Consider the following 19,095-nt stretch of genomic DNA (forward strand, 5'->3'; position numbering starts at 1 on the left):
CGTTTTTTGTGGACTTTTATGGACCTTTCTGTCTCAGGCACCATAGACCTCCATTATTTGACCATAGACCTCCCAGATCTCCAGATGCATTTGAGATATCAAAAAAGTACTCCAGGGTGTTGTTCAGCATGGGGGTGAGTAGAAAATGAAGGCTAATCATGTTTTGGGTGTACTATTCCTTTAAGTCTTAAGGGACAGAAAGCATCACTGAACATTGATGCTTTATCACTTTAATCTCTTTGTTGTTTCAGAGCTGCTGAACAAGAGACCGGTACAGCAAGCAGAGAAAATAAACAGTAAATACCTTAAGATCATGATGTTATCCTCATCTTGAGGACACTTAGAAAACGTTTTGTTTATTTTACTAAAGCAGTACCTTCAGGGTAACTGAACAGTCACCTAACTTCGTTGCCGTATCTGAATGTCCTTTCCGCAAAGAAAAGAAAATAAAAGTGCTAAAATACTCGTTCAGTAAGCCATTTAAGAATCAGAAACGGTCATATTACAGAATCAGTTTCTGTAATATGCTGTTGGCTAATTATTAAGCTTTTTTCTTCCCTGCATTTCAAAGGAAAAACAACTTCCTCATTTTGCAAGAGGACTTACTGAGCAGGTCTGCAGGTTGAGGGTAACCAGCTCCGGACAGTGCGCCCCGATATGCTTCAGAGCCTCGTCTTCTAGCTATGGGGGGGAAAGGATCAGGTGTGAAAAATTAACTTGCCTTTAATACTCTTATCTCCTATTTTAAGCACTAATTGTATATTATAGGGATCAGATCTGTGGCACCTTAAACCGTCTTTGAACACAAGTTTTATATAACTTGACGTTTACAGTAAATAGTAACCTTTTAACCCAAAACATCTTATGCTGATTAAAAAGCGACTCATTTTGTTTATTTATGTTCCATAAGAAATCAATACAACGAACTTTAATAAAGCCTTTTATCTCAAATGGTTGGTTCTGTTGATTTATTTTCACATGGACTAAAATGATCAACAGTTCACTCAATGCACTCTGCTGTACCTGTGTGCAGCCCTTAAGAAAAAGGCCTTTGAGTCCAGGACAGGAGCGCACCAGAGCTTGGATGCCATCTTTTGTGACCTGATCACACCAGGAGATGTTCAGCTGCTCTAGCAAAGGACAACCCTCACTAACAGAGACAAAGGAGAAGCAAATACAGCGGCCTTTTAGAACAGTAAAGTTCTCAACATTAATTCTACAAGTTTTCTGGATTGCCGCACAGGATGAAAAAAAACAACAAAAAACAAACAGCTGTTCAGAAAAACACATATACATTAATAGCATATCCTAAAATTACAAAATCACTGAAACAAATTTTACTTCAGTTATAGACAATCTGATATATTAGAAACAGGTACACCCCTTAGCACAAGGAAAAGAAAAGGAAATAATATAAAGGCTGGAAAACATGTTTTAGGTATATTTGGATGGTAAAAATAAAAATAAAAGGGTTATGAAAAATAAAACAGCAAAACATTTACTTGTAATAATATGGACGAAAAATACAGCAATCCAGAAAAAAAACGATCACTGAATATTCATTGTTTAAATAAAAAATACAAATAAAAACACAGAGATATATAGAAAAGTTTAAATAAAAGATTGACACATATGTGCTTGAAAGTTTATGTACGCTACCATCAAAGAATGATAAAATTCACATTAGGAATTCAAATAACACAAAACTAAAAAAAAAAGTAATAAATAGAAAATTACTACATGAATTAGTAAAATAAAATGATTTTGAACCATTAATATAAAAAAAAAAAGTCCCAGACAGATTTAGTGCCTTGCTCATGAACAGTAAACCAACACACCCGTCAACAGGTGTAGAATTCTGACATTTTTTGAACTTTACAGAAAACACCAGATTATGTGATTGCCTCCAAAAACATTTTAGTTCAGGAGCTCAATCAGGCTTATTTAGTCGTTTTAGCTATTCATAGCTACCTATGTATGTAGAGCAGCACCGTGGCACAGGTTCTAGCGCTGCACCTTGCAACAGTGTTCTGGGCTTGATTCCCAGCCCGGGGACTTTCATGCATGCATTGGTTTTCTCCCATATTCCAAAAACATGACTGTTAGGTTATTTGGCATCTCTAAATTGCCCTGAGGTGTGAGTCTCAGCGTTGCTCTGCGACAGACTGGTGACCTGCCCAGGCTGAACCCCCCCTCCTGTTCATAGACTGCCAGAGACAGGAACCGACCTCACCGCGACCCTGACAGGGTATGTAAAATGTACAACTGTATGCTTATTTTATCAGTTCATTGTATTTAATGGTTCATTCATTTTTAGCGAGTATTTTGGCAGTGGGTTAAATTAAGGAGTCATTTATTTAATTCTTTAATGCATCTTTAACTGTGGTAGGATTGGTCCTCCAGCCGTTACTTTGCTAATGATTCATCTCTCGACAGTTTTTTTTATTAACAACATAATTATCACTTAAGTGAATTTTTCCCAAACAGTTTGCATATTTCAATTAAATTCTACTTGCTGCAGATAAATTATTTTAGTAAACAACCAAGCAAATATTTTCACTTAATTTAAAAAGGGATACCCTTCGTCAATCACATACATCAATAAAAAATGTGCTCCAACTAAAAAAAAAAAGAAAAAACATTTATTGCAGACTTTAAATGTATTTTAATTGCCTAAAATAAATTTTGAAAAACACTCCATTCAATGCTCAGAAATTGCACTGCAGGAGTTCTGATTACAGGACATTGATAGATAGAAGTTTTTTTTTATTTTAAGTACAAAATGTATGCACTATCCATACACTTTTGGCTTAATTGCTTCTGAGTCAGTAGGTATTTCAACAACTGGCAGGTTTAGTCCCTATAGGTCTCTATACACCACTTAACGATCAGCCTATGATGACTGATTCATCAATCAATTATTTGTGATTAATCCATTTAGTCATTTCAGCCCTTTCTATGTTGAAAATCCATTTATTCCAAAAAAAACATCTTGCCGAGGTAAAACAGCCAAAACTCTTGTGAAGTTATGAGATATAGTGTAATAAACCAATAAACCCTTTGAACTACCATTTCATAAGGCATGTTTGGCACCAAAAACCACCAAAAAAGAGGGATTTAATTTTACACCATCACACCAAGTCTAAGCCTACCACACAGGAAAAAAAATAAAGAAAATAAAAGACTATTGATATCAAAATGTTATTAACAAGTATCAGGAACGTGAACACTCATACAACCAGAAGAATCATCGCTTTTGTTATTTTAATACCCTAAAAGTTCCATCAGTCATCGTATGCCAGTGATGTTTCTATACAGATCCAACATACCTGAGAGCTTTAAGAGACAGGTTGGTGATTGAGGTACAGGATGCAAGGTCTAGGTGCTTCAACTTTGGACAGAACTTACTGAGACTATTACAAGTGCTGCAGACACAGAGAAACAAATTGAGCATTTTCAGGAAGAAACTGTGATTAAATAACCCGAAAAGAGCTAAATGCATACCTGTCAGTTATCTTGGTGCATCCATTCAAACTAAGTAGCTCAATATTCCTGCAGTTCTGTGCAAAAGTCCTAAAGAGAAGCATTGAAATAACAGCTGTTGAAAAACTTGGGTATAGATTCTTCTTACAATTTAGGACTAAAACTACAAACTCACCTTAAGGCAGTGTCACCGACACCCAGGCAACCCCTTAAGCTGAGTTTTCTAAGAAAGCCTCCACATCGCTTGGAAATGTTTTCCACCACCCGGCCCTGCAACGAAACAATCATCTAAGGTCATTTCTAGGACTTTTTAAATATCCTCATAACTTCTTAAGCGGCTCGCATTACCAGTTAATCAGGAAGTCATTTAGGATCTGCTCACCTCAATGTCCCTCTGAAAATCAAAGAGGTCAATTCGCTGCCAGTTGCTGCCATCCAAGGCCAAGACATTCCAGGACTGGATTTAAAGAGAAAATACAGAAGTTTAGAGTTGAATTCTTATGCTATCCAGCTACTCGCACATGCAGAAACATGCAAATATGCAAACAGTGAACACAGACTCACCCGTGAGACCTGGGCACATCGACACAGTGTCACCACATCCAGAAAGGAAAAGATTCTGGAAGACAGACAGGGACCGTTCAGAGACTCTGGCCCCCCAAGCTAAAGGTTGTTTCTTTTTGTGAGTCACAAATGTCTAGTTTAGCTAACTTTATTGGTTCAGCTTTTATCCATCGATGGCAGGTGACTGCTTTTGTGAATTGCATTTACAATTTTTTTTTGTTTTGTTTTTTTACTTTGAATATAATCAAATCAAAAGCATAAACCAATATTTATAATCTTCCAAATAGGACATAGTGAGAGGCTCAGTAGTTAAAAGCTTCCAGGACATCCTACCTTCATGCTGCAGGCAAATGTGACCCAAATCTGATCTCTCGGCCTATGTGCCACTATTATGGGACTTTTCTACAGCCGTCTGAACGACCCAACTTTGATCGCTTCCTAAACCCAAAATATCTTATTTGTGCTACTTCTATGTGTGGGTCTAAATCAGAAACTTTAGAGCCTCTGCAGTGAAAAAAGTCATGCCGCAATTCATCAGACTTTAACATCATTACCAGATCCCCCACAACAAATAAACACAAACTCCGCTGCAGCAGCAGTATTCACTGATTGCTGTGCAAATAGCCATTGTTAACAGCTGTGCCGCTTTTCCTTCTTTGTTAATGATGACGCCATGATACTCTTGGCTCCCATTGCTGGAGGACTTCGTAATAACACAGAGACGCTGTCATCCACCATTATTATTATGTATATTTTAATTAAATCAAGCTTCATTGAACAGTGATAGTAATATTAATCATTACTTCTGTAAACAGTACACAGCTGTGTGACATCTACATAGCTTTGATGTCCTGAACAGTTCAGATACCAGGAGCATTTAACAAGTAGTATTAACAGCCATGAGAAAAATGTGTGATTTTAGAAAAACAAGACATTTTAAATGGCCTGAACTTGTATAGCGTTTTTTTCACACACTGATGGTGGCAAGTTACATTGTAGCCACAGCTGCCCTGGGGCTCACTGACAGAAGTGGGGCTGCCGTACACTGGCGCCTCCGGGCCCTCTGACCACCATCAGCAGACAATGCAGGTGAAGTGTCTTGCCCAAGGACACAAGGACACTGAAAGTTGGAGCCGGGGCTTGAACCTACAATCCTTCGATTTCAGGGCAAACTCCTACATCCGACGCCACTGTCGCCCCTTTTAATTAAGCAACAAGACCTCCTGTGTGAAAAAAAGTCCAACAGGACGCAGTTGGAACCAGGATGCTTGTCTACAAATAACTGATTAACAAATATGTGTGGTTCCTAGAGATCGATCAATACAGTTTTTTAAAGGTTAATACCGATTATTTTGACATCAGTCTAACCAATCCAATGTTTATACTTTAAAGCCGATACTTTAGGGCCAATATTGCTTTTTCTTCTCCCAGAAACTAAACGAAAAATAACATATTTTATATAAGAGTAATTTTAAGCACAAAGTAGCACTTTATGGATGTTAAAAAATAAATAATTTAAAGAAAATGCTGTTGAAGATTCTCAGTTATCCAGGTCATAGTCATTACAAAAAAGTTGAAAACAAAACCACTGGACTTTGTTTTCAAAGTATGAAGACGTTTCGCTTCAAATCCAGGAAGCTTTTTTCAATTAAAAATGTCTGGAGTAGCGCTGAGTTCCAGGCTTTACAGAGTAGCCCAACAAAAGCCTTGTTATTGTTAAAAAACTTGCAAATTTAACCAAAAACAGCTCCACCCCTTTGTAATAGGAAGTCGTTAAGGTCACTGCTGGCCTGGCTTAACAGTGGACGTTTTGACCAGGAAGGAATCAACTCCAACACTATAGGTTTTTAAGAGCTGAAACCTGAGTCAAAGAAAACTCAAAGAAAAAATCAAGATGAATAGCAGATGGATGGAGCAGAAATGAATATTCTTCACATGATCTCCAAGCATTGTGGATGATCGAACTAATAAATCAGTTACACCGATAAAGTAAAGAATATTGGCCAATATTGGCCGGCAGATGTATTGGTCCATCTCTTGTAGCCATGACGACAGACATTTACTGAAGGAAAATACTTAGGAACTTAGGGTTATCATTAAAAAATAAATAAATTCCAGATAATGTTTGAAAACTCTAAAAAGTGTCGTCACATAATTAGTTTTCCCACTAAGGTTATCAATACACTAAAAAATATATATATATAACTAAATGCAGCCACTGTGTGCAGATTAGTGTTAAAAATGACATCAACACTACTCAATTATCTCCTGAAGCTTGTTTAGAATTAATTAAGTTTTTTAAACTAGTACCTTGTTTGTTTGCTAGGATATGATTGCTTTCACATACAGCCATCTTCAAAAACTGCAAAGAAATTGCTTTTTTTTTTTTTTTACCATAATCCCTTTAACTATAAACAATAGAGATTAACTTATTCAAGGTTTTTTTTTTTTAAGGCTGATACTGATTGTTTTCACATCAGTTAAACTGATCAACGATAGGTCCTGTAGATGTTTGATAGGTTGATTCTAGGGGCTCCGAATGCTTTCTCTTTCTCACATTCACATGATAAAAGTGAAAGGATGATTAAAAATGTCAAGTCCCAGTTTGAACAAAAACAAAAAGCAACATTTATTAACAAATCAAACAAAACATTACCAATTTATAGCGATTGGAGGCGAGGCGTGGCTGCTCACTGCGCTGATGAATCAGCAATAGCACGAAACAAATCAGGCGATACAAGAAAAACAGGCCAGTATTGGCTCAAGATATCAGCCGCCTTATTTATCGGTCGATCTCCAGAGATGAAAACAAATACAATCAAATACGATAACAATTAAAGTCCATTCGGTTTCCCTCCAAAACCACGGAAGTCTGCAAAATATCCACAGTGGCACAAGTTCAACTGCACACTGAGGGCTAAGGATTTTAGCGACAGCAACGATTCTACATCTGTTAAAGAACATCATTAAAGGTAGAAAGATTTTTTAAAAACTGATTTTTTATTTTTATTTTGAATCCTTCTGACTTTTTGAGAGAAGAAAAGGTGAGGGCAGAAGTTGTGCCAATAATATATAATCCACATGTAAGGCTTTTCATCCAAGATGACTCCTCAGCCACTTACATGTGTCTGCCAAGAACTTGTCATTGGCTTTAGGTTAACCTTAGGTCAACTCTGCATCTGTTTCACCCACAGCACCAGGCAGCGAGTAAACTGGCTAATATAACTGAACGTGAGCAGAAAATATAACTGTGATTTTTTTTCTGTGATATAGGCTTGTTTCCATAAAAAAAACTCCAAAAAGATCAAATTTAAACTATGACAGGATCTTAGAATGCAGCTAAGAGCATATTAGGAAAGAAGCAGGGAAACAGCGAGTCGCAGCACCATCTGCCAGCTTTAGAAATTACAGCTCTGCACCTGGCCAAGCAGTCGCAGTGCAGCGAGATTGTCTGGCATGGCCCAGGATTGAGTTATGCTCTTCATTTTCTGTTTACTAAGGCGTTGTTGTTTAGTTTTTTGCTTTTTTTTGTCTGAAATCCATTTAAATGTTTTATAGCCACCAGCATCTGTCTTTAATTATACTTATAGCATTCGGGGAGCAGAGCAACTTGGGTAACAAAAGGGAAAACGGGTGGTTGGGCAAGTGAGCATACAAGATTGCAAAATGCACAACGTGTTTTCATGTGCGCCTGTGAATGTGGTGCTTAAGGGGTTACAGGATAAAAAATGGTGCATAGATCCTACTGGATTTACTTCTGCTGATTCAAATTGTGGCTGTGAAGTATGAGGTGGGTAACGCTCCAGCACCCCCCCATCTCCATCTTACAAAACCTGCAGATATGCTGACTGCAGAAGTTTTGAAATGTCACTCACCGTAGCAGCAGCTCTTTAGGCAACTTCTTATTGATGACCGCCTCGTCACTATTTGTGAACATCTGAAAAGAAATGGGAGGATATCAGTGTTGCTGTCTTTTCTTAAAGTGTCCCATCCCCTGAAAAAAAGCCCACCATACAGACATGTAATCTCATCAGCAGATACTTTCTAACAATCTATTGACACAGACTAGATCGAATGTAAGGATTCTCAAGGAAAATCCCCACTAAAGGACTTTGTCTTGTGTACTAGCAGCTGTTTTGACCTTTGATTTCATGTTATCGTTTTTTTAATGCATAATAGCCGTATTCCTGTGTTTACACTAATACGTTTTGACATTAAAATCATCATCATCAGAAAGTTTTAGGAATCATCACCGGCTTTCTTGAGCCTTTCATGACGCTTTCCCTGTAAGATTCTAAAGGATTTAGAGACAACAAAACAAAAACACATGTTTGAAAGGGGTTTAATCATAATGCAAAGGTCTAAGTCCACAGAGACTAAATCAATCTTTAGATGCCGTTACCCACAAACCTGCTGCTTAAAACCTGAAGTGTACCTGATTGATTGGGAGAAGTTGATCTGAGCTAGATTACAGAACAGAAGACCATACATTTTTGGCAGCTCTTACAGACAGAGTAATCCTTAGTCACAACAAAAGCTTGGGAACAAAAATAAAGCAAGACCAAAGCAGTTGGACTGAGGGTTTTGTTGCAACAATAAATTAAGACATTTTCTTACTCCTGATTTGCCGTTTTGTTAGCTTAATCAGTCATCCACAATTAAAACTAAACTAAGAATTTATGAATTGTCTTGAAACAATAGAAATAATTTACAGCACCGCTGAGGGAGCTACTTTAATTATGGGCGTCTGAAACCGCACAAAGGCCTCAGATATTGTTGGACTTCAACTCATTCATCAGCATAAAAAACAAACTGACATGTCTGCCGGGGGAAATTAATGCCTGGACCTTTAAAGAGCCAGTGAGCCTTGGGTCAAAGCCTTTTTTTTATGCCTCTGATAAACACAAACTCTGCATACACACACACACATACACAGCTGTCTACACAAAGGGCTGCCTGCCAGCACACATGTGTAAAATTTTGAGGGAGAAGAAGGGACAGGCATTTGCTGTTTGGATTTGGGGCAAACCGGCTATGACAGCTCGCCTTTCCAGAGTGTTTCTTTTACGGCCAAATAATCCAGCGCCTGTTCCAAGGAGACAGATGTGCATGTTTACCAGTCCTACACTGTGCTCTTTTGTAATCTAACATAAAATGAACCTGATATTCAATGAAAGAAAGCATTATGATGCCTCCACTGGTCAACTATAATCAGAAAAGCAAGCCTGGAAAAAAGCTTGAAAAGCTGCAACCTCTAGTTAAAGACCAATTCAATTCAGTTTATTTATAAAGCACCGATTTATTTATATCTTACAGCACATGTCAAGGCACTTTACAGAGACAATACAGTCAGATTGATTAAAATGCTCTCGATTGAATCGAGTCTTTGACTTGTAAGACTTTGATCAAATTGAAGCAGAGAGAAATGTTATGGAACCATTTATTTGTGCTATTCCTGTACTCAATTTGGGAAAATATCAAATAAATATGTTGTTAACTTTTAATCTTCTAAAATTGTTTATTTCTAAGAATCTATGAAAAACCAGAAATCGACTCAGTGGTAAAAAAAAAACAAAAAAAAAACGCCTTTTAAATCACAAAAACATAGTGCAATACTGTCCAGAAGTCTTGATTTGATTCCTTCTCAATACATTTAGCTTAAAATAAGTAAAAACTTTCAGAAATATTTCGTAGGGCTTTTTTAAATGAAGTTATAGGAAAGGATGTTTACTTAACACAGATCAATTAACAATCAGTCGAAAAAACGAGCCAACAGCGTTGCAAAAACTCAAAAAACAATCAGACGGCTCACTAGAGAGAGGACAGAATCCATTCAATAGTCAGTGTCGTATTCAGTTGCAACTGAATTTTCCACTGTATAATCTACAGTAGAAAATGCAACATTTAGGAATTGTTTTTAATTCATATTGTTGCTTTTATTTAAAAGGACAAATATTATCATTTTCTGCTAAGAAATAACAAATTGGTTTATTTTTTGAAAGTAGTCCATTGTTATAATGACTAATATAATTAAGCAATCATACCTTATAAATTCAGGATTAATTTTAACTGCTTTATAGACAGAATAATATCCATTTTGATCGCTCTTTTCTTCATAAAACATCACTTGATGAAATAAAAGCCTGCCCATTATATGTCAGTAGGTAACACATTTGCCACTCAAAGTTGTACTTTAAAAATTCCATCTCTTCTGGAATCCTAAGTTTCAGCAACATCACTGACTGTGATTTTTTTTTTTTTTATATTATTATTATTTCAGTCAGGTGATCGGTAGTGTCCACCAACAGATGGGTAAAAAAAATGTTGTGCTGCTTTGACCCAAGCTCCATACAGCTCCAGTTATCGGTGTAATCTCTGTTTCATCTTATTTGGGCGAAATAAAACAACAACATATGAACTGAATTAGAAAAAGTGGTAATATTGCTGTAAAAAAACTATTAAAACAAAAAGAAAAAAATAAGAGCAATACAGAAAAAACTTTAACAATATTGATAAAGGATAAAGCGGTGATGGAGGGCCTATGTTGGAATTACTGCCTTTAATTGAAAAGGATAAGCAGAAGAACCAAATTTCAGTGGTTTTTCCCCTGATATTCTCTATAAAAACAAAGACCACTGCTCAAATAATTTAGCTTTTCTAAAGTTACGCCACAGTCTATCGTGAAATATGTAGATATAGCTTTTCACTTTAAATTGAATACAACTCATGTCCAAAATTCAGGAAAAAATATTTACAAATTACAAAAACAAAAATAAGTCAACGATAAAAAAAAAAACAAAAAACATTTTATGTTCAAATAGTACAATCGTTTGTTCTAATTTTAAAAACTTCATTATCATTTTGGACCCACCAGATTAACAGGCATTTTTAATAAAAGACATCACCTGTCATTACTTTATAAATGTAAGTTTCATTTAATTTTAAGTTTAATTACTTTTATTTTCCTTCTACAGAAAAGTGATGACTCTGTTTCGAAGGCCAAGACTGGAAATACAGCTTAAGTTGTTGTGGTTATGAGGAAGCACACAAAGGCTATGTTGATTGTGTGAAAAAAGGACCACTTCCGCTTACTGCATTTCAAAATAAAAGCCTGATAAAATGTTTTGTATTTTGTACTGAAGCCTATATCTCATGACAAACAGAGCGGGAAAAAAAAAAAATTTACCCTGTACTTTTCAGAAGATATTTTAACAAAGTATTGCAATAGTTGAAACCTTAATAATCATAAAATCCTAAAGCATTCACTGGATGATTTCAAAATTTGAGAGTAGGTTAAAAGTGAGTTGTAAAAGTTTAATGACAATAAAAACTGGGAAAAACAACAAGTACAGAGCAATGAAATTAACTCGCTAAATTTAACCCATCTCTTTTGGGGGCAGTGGGCTGCCATTGTGTGGCGCCCGGGAAGCAGCGTGGAGTCTTTGTTTAGGGAGTGACAGTCTGTGGGAGTTGGGCTCTAACTCAGAACCTCCGGATTAAAAGGCAATTCCCTAACCACTAGGCCAGCACTGTTATTCAATTACAGGAACTATGTGGCAAATCAGAAAAAATAACTAAACAAAAGTAAATTCTTCCATTTCCAGGATTTATAAACGAGATACCTGAGCTCAAACATCAAATAAATGTTGACTGACTGACATACATCTAATATGAGGCCAAATTTTACTTGGTAATAAAGTAGAAATGTTTCTCAAACAATGAATTCCGCTTGTGCATAATTTATATAATGAAATTCAAACCATTTTGGCATTTTAACCAAATTGTATGTGTTTAGATGCATCGCTTCTGTAACCACAACTGTAACAAATCTTTATAACTGTCCAAACTGTGTGAAATGAGGAACTCATACCATGACATGCAAAGTGATATTGTGTCAGAATAAGACACCAACGATAGTGTATGCAATGAAGCTGATTATCAAAGTCATAAGTAAAGGAATTGGTAAACAGTTACTCCTGGTACGTTTCTACCGATTCAGACAGTAGAGGTAATCTGACATCTTTATATTTCTCTACGCCTAGATTTTTTTGGCAAGTAGTTTATCCATGACATGAAATGTTTAGTGTCAAACATGCCTGGCTGACATTGTTTGAAGGACATTTTGCACTTATTTTGATACTTGTTTCAAAGTAACTTCCTATAAACCATTCAGTTACTTGTACAAAATGTGACTAGACAACTTCAATAAAAGATGTCTATCCCTTTATATTGTTCAGTAGGGCTGCAGGTTGATTTATCTGTTGATCCATTTATCTATTAATGTAAAATTAAATCCTTTTAGTAAATTCACAACCATCGAATGTTTGAACTTCACAAAAACCCATCTATTGAATATTTAAATGCATTGTAAATGGCTAAATAACAAATGGGAAAGCTCAGTTCAATGGATAAAAATTCCCTTCAAATAGTTCTGGATGACTATGCCCATTTAAAGACAAAGACACTTTTTAATCTTAAATGTATAATGTAGGGCTGAAAGAATTTATAGGATTAATCTGATTAATGGTGATTAATCGATTACTGAAATAATCAACAACTAATTTAGCAATCGATTAATCATTAACATTATAGAGACTGTAAAATATGCGTTTAGCTGACAGAGCAACCCACCCTGAACAGTAATTAAATCAAGTTTGTAAAAAATATATAAACCTTTTTGCATTTAAGATTTTAAAAAAAGTTTTCTTCTATCAGTATGCTCTATCCAGAACTCCTCAAGTCGAAAAGTTTTAGTTTCATACAAATCATTCTTTTAGGAACCTTTTGCTATCTGATTATTAATCGAAAAAATAAGTAACAGATTAATCCTTTTTCAAAATGACAGTTCTTTGCAGCCCTAGTAGAACATATGTTCTGTTTGGACAGCATTAGCTTTATAACAACTGAGTGGCTTACTGTATGCATTCAGCAGCTGGCATGTTGATGCTGTTTGTCACAATCAAAGGGGGCAAATGCCTATCCAGTAAGCTCTGGGTGACAATCATGAAATGTCAAATTTTACTTGGGTCACAATCAAAACAGTGAAAAAAAACAAAAAAACAAATGGAGAGTCTTCATGAAATATTTGTCCTAAATAACAATGAACCTATTACTCTTCATCATAATAAGTTGTAAAAAAACAAAACCATTATAAAATCCAGTTCACTAGGGTTTAAATACACAAAGATAAGGAGAAGTTTGCCTTCAAGGAAAGAGTTGGGGACCAAATTGACCTAGGAGTTTCACTATAGTGATTTGTACTACTGGTTGGTTTCCCTTGGTCATTCTTGTCTCCTACCAGAGGCTGAAGACATGCATGGTGCATTGATTGCACTACGCAATACAAGGCTGGCAACATGTCCTGTTTCCCCCCACCTCTTACCAAATCATAAACAAAGACCATGCAAAAATATAGGGTATAAAGACAATTGATAGGTGTGTATGTACATTTTGGTAGCCTGGATTGATTCATCTTGCATCAACAATGTAATTTGTGATGAATAAAAATGATTAGAATAAATAGCTAAAGAGGATTAAAGTTCCAACGATTCCAGAATTCTCCCGAGTGGTCCACGACTATACAGTGAATAAAGTGAATGTAATTGGTCGATTATCAAGGGGGCGGGATTGTTGTGGTGGAAGGTTCGCAAGCAAATTTGGTTCTGGCTGGTGTCACGGAAGCATCTTGCTAACCAGTTAGCAACTTAGTGCTAGTTGGTTCCCAATGGGAAATTACATTAGGACCAAGTAGCACTAAATTGGTGACTTAGAAACGACACCTTTAAGGAACGCTATTGACAGCGGAAACATGCAAGAGGAGGAGAGTTTAGTGTCGACGGTCGTGGATGAGTCTCCTCCGTCATTCATTTTTTATTTAGAGGAGGAAAGCGGGGACGAAGATGTTGTGGAAGAGAACGTCAGGGCGCCAGAAGCTTGGTTTGGTGTAGAAGGCTTACAGCCGTACATGTTTCAGCCCTCGCCTCGCAACGCTGCTAGTTCTCTTAGCTCTATATCTGCCGAAGACACAGACGTCCATCCCCGTGAACACTGGGAAGGAACTTAATGGTAAAGTAAACGGTTCTTATTTCAACCATTGCGTATATTAGCTGCGAAATATGAATCCAGCTGTTATGACCAAAAAAAATTTTATTGACAGATGACCATTGATATATACGATTGGCGGAATTTAGGTATACAAGCTGACGTATAACTAACTGGCCTGCATAAAATAACTTAAAAAAAACAAACAGAAAAAACCCCCACAGATTTTCAGACAGAAATTTTCTAACTTTTGAAACTATATGGTCTAATAACATACATTTATATACATGTTTTAGCCAGAATTATTTAAAATTTAAATATGACTTCCCTACGACTTACTAAGGCTGCTTAGTAAGACTTACATTAGACTTATCTCCATCAAACTTCTTCCTATTATTATTTTTTTTAATTGGCGGATGGCAACCAACTTAATGTGCATTTACTGCCACCTACCAGACTGGAGTGTGGTTATCAATGATGTCAGAGAGAAGTTATTAATTCAAACCTTAATGGTATCCAAGAATCTGCATATTATCTATTGATCAATATCTATACAAATTCACATATAAATTAGTATGTGTGTATATGCACATGCATACACACACTTATATTCTTACTTTAAATACATATAATAATCCAGTGTTTTTTTATCTAATTAACTGATTTTTAGCAGAATTAGATGTACTTCTCTATTTAGTGTTGACTTTAAATGCTGACGTTCCTGTGAATACTAATTCTAATATTACACGTTCCACTGTTTCCATCTGATAACGGTGATTACAAGTCCCTGTGTCATGTTTCCCTGTTCTGAAAAGAGAACCATTAAGTCGAGTATGACCAACTCTAAGTTGAGATATGACTACCCCTTCTTTCTGCCTTCCATTTGTACAATTATTACCGCCCACAGTCTTTTGAATTTTATATAGATCTCTACCAGTGTCGCGATTATCCTATTGTTCCTGCCAAACCGTACAGATTTTATCCTGAATTATAGATTTACTCTCACTTTTGCTTAAAGGAATACTTATGTTAATAATATCTGATTTTAAGGACTGTTATTTAATGCTTTTTAATGCTCTTAGAAATAATCTTAATGCCATCAACAAGTACCATGACTTTATATATATACGGCAAAATCCTTTGTCATTTTCAGCGTGGACAGGCTGCAGCCATGTCCCTAATTCCTCGTTTCCCGCCATTTTGGTTCAAATTAGCATTTTTTTCCCCCCCATTCTCTAGCTTTTTTTTTTTTTCTGAAGCCATTTTAATGCCACGCTTATCAAATTTAATGAATTAATAATTAATTATAATAATTTAATTACTTTCAATTATTTTTAATGACCTGCGTAAACCCTGGTTTAGCTAATATATCTACTTCTTCATTTCCTTCAATCCCTACATGAGCAGGAATCCAGACAAATTGAACAAATCGTTTCTTATTATGAACCTCAACTAATAGGTGATACTGTATATATCTAATCACCTTCCAACTTTGTGTCATAAAATACTTTTATATTGAAGGGCCGGTCCAGCCATTTCCGGTTCTTTCCTGTCCTAATTCCAGGTAGCTTTATTAGATTGGCCGCAGCTGTCGGGACAGAAGGTAAAAGGGCCTGAGTCTTCTGAGTAGTCAGCTGTTGCATCGTTAAAAATAAATAAAACCGCACACAAATCCCAAGCTAGCTGGGGATTAAACATCCACTGCCAACGCTGCCGTAGTCAATGTCACCCACGAGATACATGCTCACCCAAATATTCACATAACATAACACTTAAGTTTTGGGGTCTACCTCCGATTATCTGTGCATTTAACCAGTTGGTCGTCCTGTTCATCTCCACAGGTTATATTACGGTAATTTGGAGCCGTTGCTTTGTATTTAAGGGCAGCAGTAATGGGCAGAGGGCCGCGACCACATTCGTACACAAATATGTGGTTGGACCGAACAAAAGCCGAACCTATAAAGCAATCTACCACTTTTATAACAAGTTAAAAATGAATAGGTTGGTGAAGAAAAAACAAAAGACATCCACCAGTCCGACTGTGAAAGTTGTGCTGCGCTCCGTGGCCTCGTTGCCTTTGTTTTAACGGCTAAAATGTAAAAAGAAGTGAACATTTTACGCATCAAGTTTAGCCTTTAGCCGAGAAAGAGATACCGAAGGGTTATATTGCAAACGCTGTCATTAGTCCTTAGTTAGATGACACGCTAGGCCTCGGATGGATGTTATCCAAACAAAAAAAAAAAAAAACAACAACAGTGTTTTGACCTAATCCTAAAAACACACCGACTGCGGAAGCTGCAGCGTCGTTTCTTTTTTAATAATTACAGCTCCAGCCATTGTTCGGGGGCGCGTGCTTAACGCTTCTAACGGCTCGGCTGTGTCCGAGTCGCAGACTGTCAGTCAACATATTAACTCACCTCAAAGCGGCTCCGCGAAACGCCGTTTACCTCCTTCCCCATGTCGGGACGCTGGATACCGACTCAATGAGCTCGGCGTAGGCGCTGCGGAATGGAAATAAAGGCCCGCTCCACGGTTATCATGTCCTCTACCGTCGCTGTTGCGGTTGGGATGTTGTTGCTTTACGGCCTAAAACACAAACGACAAGTCATTTTGTTTTAGGGTTGAAAAAAATAGGGTTTAAGCGGCAGCAGGCAGCCAATAAAGCACTTCTCCCTCTTATCTAGTCGTCCTCTCCTCCTCCTCCTCCCCCCGCACAGCTTTATCCATTCCACACAATAGCACAACAGACATGGGAGCCTAACATTGAGCTCAGCATACTTAGAAAAACAAAATACAAGCAAGTTTTTTCCGAGGCACGTATTATCCAATAATTAAAAAGACTACTTTTATCACTTACTTCCTCGCTCGAGCCTCAACTAAAGCTATCAATGTGGGGTGTCAACCTTTCAACACGCACACGTTGCACAAATACCTGGCCTGACAGGCTTCATGACCTCATAACAACGCTACAAAACATCAAATCCTAACTGAACGAGGCAATAAATTCATATAGAATGACGTGATCAATTATCATACAGTAACTCTTAGATCCCAGTAGATTAATACAAGTTCTGCATTTAATTCTACAACTTGGTTTTCTGTCAGGGGAATAACATATAGGCGAACATGGTCTTTAAACTATTTGGGCCTAGTATGACTCAATTGTGGTTTTAAATACCACATTCTTTCATATTTACATACATTGCGACAGTACGGACAACACTTCCTGGTTTATTTTAACCCCGCCCATTTAAGCATCGGAGCCAATCAGAATCCAGAACGGCAGCTCGTCACGCTAGATAGTTAGGAACACATGCATGACAACAGGTCAAGCGCCTTAAAAAATACTTAATAAAAAATAAAGTAAGAGAAATATCTTATAAAATTATTGATAATGTTTATCCTGTTAAAGCATTTTTGATAAAAAAAAAAAAAAAGATATAAATGGGATTTGGACCCAATGTGTACTTTTTGTAAAAATAATGAAGAAAAGCTTATCCATATTTTTTTGGGGGGATGGTATTTATACCAACATATTCTGGAGAGATATGTCAATTTTTTTTTATCAAAAAAATCTTAACATTACTTTAACAGATAATGATGTTTTGTTTGGGATGGAGAAAAGTGAACTGCATATAGAATCCTTAAAATTTAGTTCAAATGCTAAAGCCATGCAAATTATAACTGCCCTTAAAGAATCAAAACCCTCTAGCATAGATTTGATTTTGACATTTTAAAATAATAGTTCTGTTCTGTAAAGCCCTTTTTTGTTGTATATGTTTGTAATTATTAATGTTCTATATTGTTCATGTATGTTCTTTTTTTTCAATAAAGAAAACATATACCGGTAATAAAAATAACAACAGGTCAATGTCATTTTACACTCTTAAACCTGGTATTACAAGTTACAATTTAAGCGTCAACCTGATGTTCTTTTCACAATGCGATTCTGTTAATTTTTATATTATATGAAAACGTAGATAAACCGCTGAATCAAAATAAAATGTCTTATACGAACAAAAAGGCTAAAATTCTTGAACTGTATTATTTTTTTCAATTCTATTTCTACTTACCATTTAAATGAAGAAAAAATAATGTGTATAGAGGCTGCAAATGTCAGAAATTCTTAGGTTTCTTCTACAAGTGCATGTTTAATTGCAATATTAGTTTAAATTCTAGTAACAGACATCTATTCCAAATGTAAACAGAAAAATACAAGAAATAGAACAATCCTTTATTTTCCCACAGTGGGGAAATTTTGGTGTTTTATTAGCAAGTAACGGAAAATTTTACGACAAAAAACATGCTGTACACCAATTAAAGGAAATATGTAACTTATTACAATGAAAACGGCAATAGACTGTTTACAAGAAAAAAGGAAAAAAGTGCAATAAACAACTTAGAAGAAGCAATGATTATATGGTCTTGCAGAATAACACTCCATAGTACACATATCTGTGCAGCAGACCTCCATGAATGGGGTGGGAGACATTGTCCAACACTGATGTTGAGTACTTCTGCTATCTGTAATGAGTCCAGTTTAGATCCTAGTAGAAATCTGACCTTCCTGATGAGCTTATCCAACCTCCTCCTCTCAGGGAAGATAAGTGGCTGCTTTAACAAACTACACCACAGAAGATGGCTGGAGCCACAACAGAGCCAAAATAGGTCTTAAGGAGCTCACCACGTTTAAGATCTCAGCTTCCTCTGTAGGATGGGTCTGCCCAGACCCTTGCTTTATAGAGCATTAATGTTGTGACTCCAGTCCAGGTTATTAGGAAAGTGAGAGTTCTGAGCAGTATCTTTGCTGTTCCTAGAACTGCACTCTTCTGGACCCAGATGTCTGATGTATTTCCAGGGATCTACTGTAACGAGGGCCCCAATGACCACGGGTTCCACTGATGCCTTGACCTTCCAGGTTTTCTCCAGCTCTTCTCTCAGCCCCTGGTATTTCTCTTGTTTTTCATGTTCTTTTTTCCTGATGTTGCAGTGACTTGGTATTTCTAT

At 36.5% G+C, this 19,095-nt stretch overlaps 1 protein-coding gene across 1 annotated transcript in view; it reads right to left on the bottom strand.

Annotated features, from left to right (window-relative positions):
* Positions 1–17,135, bottom strand: part of LOC107096992 (F-box/LRR-repeat protein 20) — a 26,336-nt gene extending 9,201 nt beyond the window's left edge. The window contains exons 1-10 of the mRNA XM_015393939.1: positions 16,946–17,135; positions 16,506–16,674; positions 7,923–7,984; positions 4,048–4,102; positions 3,866–3,940; positions 3,659–3,753; positions 3,505–3,573; positions 3,330–3,425; positions 1,024–1,150; positions 607–681 (exon numbers count right to left, since the gene is read on the bottom strand). Of these exons, the coding sequence (XP_015249425.1) occupies positions 607–681; positions 1,024–1,150; positions 3,330–3,425; positions 3,505–3,573; positions 3,659–3,753; positions 3,866–3,940; positions 4,048–4,102; positions 7,923–7,984; positions 16,506–16,547 (696 nt within the window). The 5' untranslated portion in view covers positions 16,548–16,674; positions 16,946–17,135. The remainder of the gene's footprint in view (positions 1–606; positions 682–1,023; positions 1,151–3,329; positions 3,426–3,504; positions 3,574–3,658; positions 3,754–3,865; positions 3,941–4,047; positions 4,103–7,922; positions 7,985–16,505; positions 16,675–16,945) is intronic.
* Between the last annotated feature and the right edge of the window lie 1,960 nt (positions 17,136–19,095).

Source organism: Cyprinodon variegatus, unplaced genomic scaffold (assembly GCF_000732505.1).
Source record: "Cyprinodon variegatus isolate N-32 unplaced genomic scaffold, C_variegatus-1.0 Scaffold24, whole genome shotgun sequence".
NCBI classification, from domain to species: Eukaryota; Metazoa; Chordata; class Actinopteri; order Cyprinodontiformes; family Cyprinodontidae; genus Cyprinodon; species Cyprinodon variegatus.